This window comes from the organism of the source record quoted next (genome assembly GCF_019968985.1).
Source record: "MAG: Porospora cf. gigantea B chromosome Unknown PgB_NODE_2120_length_4073_cov_169.033, whole genome shotgun sequence".
In the NCBI taxonomy this organism is placed as follows: Eukaryota; Apicomplexa; class Conoidasida; order Eugregarinorida; family Porosporidae; genus Porospora; species Porospora cf. gigantea B.
This window is the reverse complement of record NW_027178796.1, coordinates 1-4,073: the sequence shown is the minus strand read 5'-3', so window position 1 is coordinate 4,073 and position 4,073 is coordinate 1. Positions and strand designations below refer to the sequence as shown.

At 55.9% G+C, this 4,073-nt stretch overlaps 4 protein-coding genes across 8 annotated transcripts; 2 read left to right on the top strand and 2 right to left on the bottom strand.

The window, feature by feature from the left end:
* KVP17_001322 (uncharacterized protein) lies at positions 1 to 838 on the top strand (the record flags this gene model as incomplete). Of its 2 annotated transcripts, none has more annotated exons than XM_068516634.1 (1): positions 1 to 838. In XM_068516634.1, a coding segment is annotated over one exon (838 nt), but the record flags the coding sequence as incomplete, so codon positions are not given. The 2 variants fall into 2 exon arrangements, with proteins under 2 accessions (XP_068376991.1, XP_068376992.1); XM_068516635.1 differs by having other exon boundaries at positions 45 to 838.
* Positions 839 to 897: 59 nt separating this feature from the next.
* KVP17_001324 (uncharacterized protein) lies at positions 898 to 1,939 on the top strand (the record flags this gene model as incomplete). Of its 2 annotated transcripts, XM_068516638.1 has the most annotated exons (2): positions 898 to 1,053; positions 1,082 to 1,939. In XM_068516638.1, 2 exons carry the CDS (start codon positions 898 to 900, stop codon positions 1,937 to 1,939), a joined length of 1,014 nt encoding a protein of 337 aa, XP_068376995.1. The 2 variants fall into 2 exon arrangements, with proteins under 2 accessions (XP_068376995.1, XP_068376996.1); XM_068516639.1 differs by having other exon boundaries at positions 898 to 1,101.
* KVP17_001321 (uncharacterized protein) lies at positions 1,720 to 3,279 on the bottom strand (the record flags this gene model as incomplete). Of its 2 annotated transcripts, XM_068516632.1 has the most annotated exons (2): positions 2,061 to 2,183; positions 2,221 to 3,279. In XM_068516632.1, 2 exons carry the CDS (start codon positions 3,277 to 3,279, stop codon positions 2,061 to 2,063), a joined length of 1,182 nt encoding a protein of 393 aa, XP_068376990.1. The 2 variants fall into 2 exon arrangements, with proteins under 2 accessions (XP_068376989.1, XP_068376990.1); XM_068516631.1 differs by having other exon boundaries at positions 1,720 to 3,279.
* Positions 3,280 to 3,345: 66 nt separating this feature from the next.
* Positions 3,346 to 4,073, bottom strand: KVP17_001323 (uncharacterized protein; the record flags this gene model as incomplete). Of its 2 annotated transcripts, none has more annotated exons than XM_068516637.1 (1): positions 3,346 to 4,073. In XM_068516637.1, a coding segment is annotated over one exon (728 nt), but the record flags the coding sequence as incomplete, so codon positions are not given. The 2 variants fall into 2 exon arrangements, with proteins under 2 accessions (XP_068376994.1, XP_068376993.1); XM_068516636.1 differs by having other exon boundaries at positions 3,346 to 4,053.

Genomic DNA, 4,073 nt, shown 5'->3' with positions numbered 1-4,073 from the left:
CGATCGAAAGCCTGACGTTGACGTTCGCGATGCCCATGGTGAAGAAAACCCCGACTTCAGCTCTCCGATAAGATTCGAATCAGTCAACTTCCGTTATCCGACACGGACTGATGTGCCCATCTACAAGGACATCAACTTCTCTATCCATCCAGGACAGACTGTGGCGCTTGTTGGCGCATCTGGCTGTGGCAAGAGTACAGCGATTCAGCTACTTCTGCGGTTCTACGACCTGTTGGCGGCTTACAATGTGCAAGAAGGGCGCAGTGCAGGGTCCATCAAGGTAGGCGATTTGGATATCCGTGACATCAATGTGGTTTCATTGAGAGGGAACCTGGGTCTGGTCTCACAGGAGCCTGTGCTGTTTGATGGTTCAATCAGCGAGAACATTCAGAATGGGAAGCTTGACGCGGACTTGAGTCAGATCTACGAGGCGGCTCGAATGGCCAACGCACACACTTTCATTGAGGAACAGCCAGATGGATATGACACAGATGTTGGCAAGGGTGGATGTCAGCTGTCTGGAGGACAGAAGCAGAGGATTGCGATAGCCAGAGCGCTTATCCGAAATCCAAAGGTGCTACTTCTGGACGAGGCCACGAGTGCGTTGGATGCTGAAAGCGAGCAGATCGTTCAACAGGCGCTGGACGCGGTGCTGGCGTCCTCTGAACGCACAACCATTGTTGTGGCCCATAGGCTTTCCACCATCAAAAATGCCGACAAGATCGTCGTTCTTCAGAATGACGGAGACGGGTCGTTCGTTGCGGAGGTCGGAAACCACGCCGAGTTGGTAGCCAAGGACGGTGCCTACGCTCAGTTCGTCAAGGCTGTGGGACCCTGAACGTCTTTATAGGTTGAAACGTTTGATCGTCTTTTTGTCTTAAAACCTCCTAAATCCACATGCGGTCGCTAGCCGACGTCGAAACACAGGAGACAGAGGCTGCGATCAGACATGTGGCCAACAACTCAGGGCGTCCAGATGTGCCCTTTGCCTTCGACGTCGCACAGGTCCCAGCCGCTGCCTGGAATGCCTGGGTATGCAGAAGGCAGGATGATGTGAGGTCTCATTGTGGGTGTGACTTAGGACGTGAGATCGTGCCTTGAGGCGTTGGAAAGACTCCCCGACGCCACGCAAAAACGGTTGGCCCCTTGCAAGAAGCGGCTCGAAGCTCTAGGAGGGTCCCTCAGTGACGCGACGGCCTCATCATTGGAGGCTCAGCGGCTCTACAGCCAACGAGGATCTCACCCGCGTGTTCTCATGGCCATGCCAGCCGAGAAGCTCCACGAAAGAGATTTGGGGCTGGAGCTGGAGCGCAGGGTCTTTGGGACGCGGGTGACCTTAGATACCTGCAGGCGATCTGCCGCTGAATCCAAAAGAATGAACTTCTTTGCCGAAGTCGAGAGGAAACCGGATGAAGAAGAAGTAACATCAGAGCTCATTGAACTGGCTCTCGAAATGAAGAAGAAGGCTGCTGAACAGTCTCAGCACTTATCGATTGATAAGGAGCTCATGGACCACATTCTCGACAGTCAGACTGCTAACCTAGACCACACAGGCCAGGCCAACAAGCAGGCCAGCCAGCTGTTAGGCCTTCCGGGTGGCTCGCTGCTGTCGGCTGCCTACGCAGTGCTGAACACGTCCCTCGGTGTGGTGGGGGAGACGGCCAAATTAATCGTCGCCTCTTACCTCTTCGTAACCCTCCTGTTTCCAAAGGGGCTGTATTATTTCGTATGGCTCGGGGGGTTGGCCATTGGGTTACTGATGCTATCTTGGAAGTTCGGCCAGTTGGGAGCCACCCTGGCGGTAGCCATTCGGCTGTCGCGAACCCTTCCGAAAGCCGCGTGCGCCGCCGGCAAGCGCCTTGGCGTGGGTGGCGCAGCCGCCGCCCTAGTGCTCACAGTGTCTGTTTTGGTGGCATCTAAGCTATTTACGCAGGCTTGAATGAATAGCCTCGGGAATGCCAGCCGCTGCGTTGAGGCCCAGTCTGCAACCCACTTCCACAGAAAGGCGCCCTCTAGCGGCATAAAGGTCCCTGTGGCCAGTTTCACCACTTCTTGGCTGGCTACACCACCAAGCATGGCGCTCGTGGCGTGTATTTCCTCACTGCCTCCAGGAATGCGAAGACACCTTGAAAATACGTCAGCCGATTTGGGTGCTTCGTATGAGCATCCCAGATGCGCCAACACTGCCAAGAGGACTGCTCTCCCCTCGTCTTCGCCTACCTGAATACTCTTCAGCTGTGTGGGTATGCTGTCAGTGTTCAGAACTCCCATCTGGCTAGCTTTGCCAAAGAATCTTTTCAGCAGAGCAGGGTGGTCGAAGGAGTATCCTGCGATCTCCTCATCGGCCCAGTCAGAGTACAGCGTCCTCATCGCTCCGTAGGTATCCGTGCTGGACGCCATGTCGGGGAGCTTGCCGCTGCAGGGCAGGTACCCATGGGACTCCACAAAGTCCACGAGCAGGCGTACTGCTTCCCACTCAACACCATCCAAGGCATCCGCACCTTTGACGAAGCGCGCCAACTGCTGGAACCGTATGGGAATCTCAGGGGGGGTGAGCATGGAGTAGGCGAATGTAGCTGCTTCGTCGAACTGAAGCCGTGTCGCGTCTGTTCGCCGCTCGTCAAGAATTTGCATCAGAGCGGCACGATCTGAGGCCTGCAGTGGCGCGTCTCCGACGAGCTCAGTCTTGGCCTTGAGTAGAAGGATAGGCCAATTTAGTTTGTCATCCTCAGCCTCCCGTGGCCAAGGAGCATCTCTCGCCAGTTGTGCAAGGCGCAGGTGAGGGCGGGTCAAACACAGGTTCACGGGCTCCGTGCTCTTCGCATCGCGGATCAGTAGTTGTTTGGCTGTGATCCACGCAAACCCCAAGAACCCCATGCTGACTGTCCACACCAAAGGGCAGTTGGGATACCTCTCGGAGTACACCTTCACCAGGGAAGTGTCGGGCAGAGTGATGATCACCACGTCCACGTGGTTGTCGCCCACATCTGTGGATACCTCTACCTCTTCGTTCAGCGTGCGAAGGTAGTTGGCAAGCGCCTGGGAACGCTTGCAGCCCAAATCCTCCTCAGTGAATGCGAAGTTCGAGTGGAGGTCTCCCTCGGACACAATGGAGTCGTCCACTATAAGCGTTCGACCCACCCCTGGTAGCAGCAGGTTCTTCAGCGTCTCCATTGCCAAACCATTGGCGCCGACGCAAAGCACTGTCGTCTTTGCCAGGCGCTCCTGTGCTTCGTCTCCCCACAGTCTCAGCTGCCGGTCGTACTTTGCAGAGGACATTGGAGTTGGTTGTGAATGCTGGCATTATTCTTTAGACACGGGAAAGGGCTACAAGAATTCACAGGGTCAGGAGAAGTAATTCAAAGCACTCTTCTTCTTAGCCTGCACTTGAGCGATGCCCTCAACGAAGTCTTCGTGGGTCAGACAGTCACCCCCACGACGAAGTGCAACCATGCCGGCCTCAACGCACACGGCCTTCAGCTGGGCACCGTTGAAGCCGTCGGTCGAACGAGCCAGCTCAACGAAGTTCACGTCATCCTTGTCCACAGTCATCTTGCGCGAGTGAATCTCCATAATGCGCACACGAGCCTCTTCGTCCGGATGCGGCAGCTCTATCTTGCGGTCAAGCCGCCCAGATCGGAGTAGAGCGGGATCCAGGGTGTCCGGTCGGTTGGTTGCTGCGATAACCTTCACCCGGTCATCTGAGCAGAACCCGTCCAGCTGATTCAGCAGCTCCAACATTGTCCTCTGCACCTCGCGGTCCCCACTCAGCTCGGAGTCCTGTCTCTTTGTACCTACAGCATCCAACTCGTCAATGAAAATGATTGCCGGTGCCTTTTCCTTCGCCAGCTCGAAAGCGTCCCGTACGATTTTGGCTCCGTCTCCAATGAACATTTGCACAAGCTGCGGCCCGGCCAGCTTTAAAAAGGTGGCTTTCGTTTGGGCCGCGCAGGCTCTAGCCAGCAGAGTCTTTCCTGTTCCGGGAGGACCGTGGAGTAATACGCCCTTGGGCGGCTTCACTCCAAGCTTCTCAAAGAGGTTTGCGTGAGTCATTGGTAGGACGATGGCCTCCA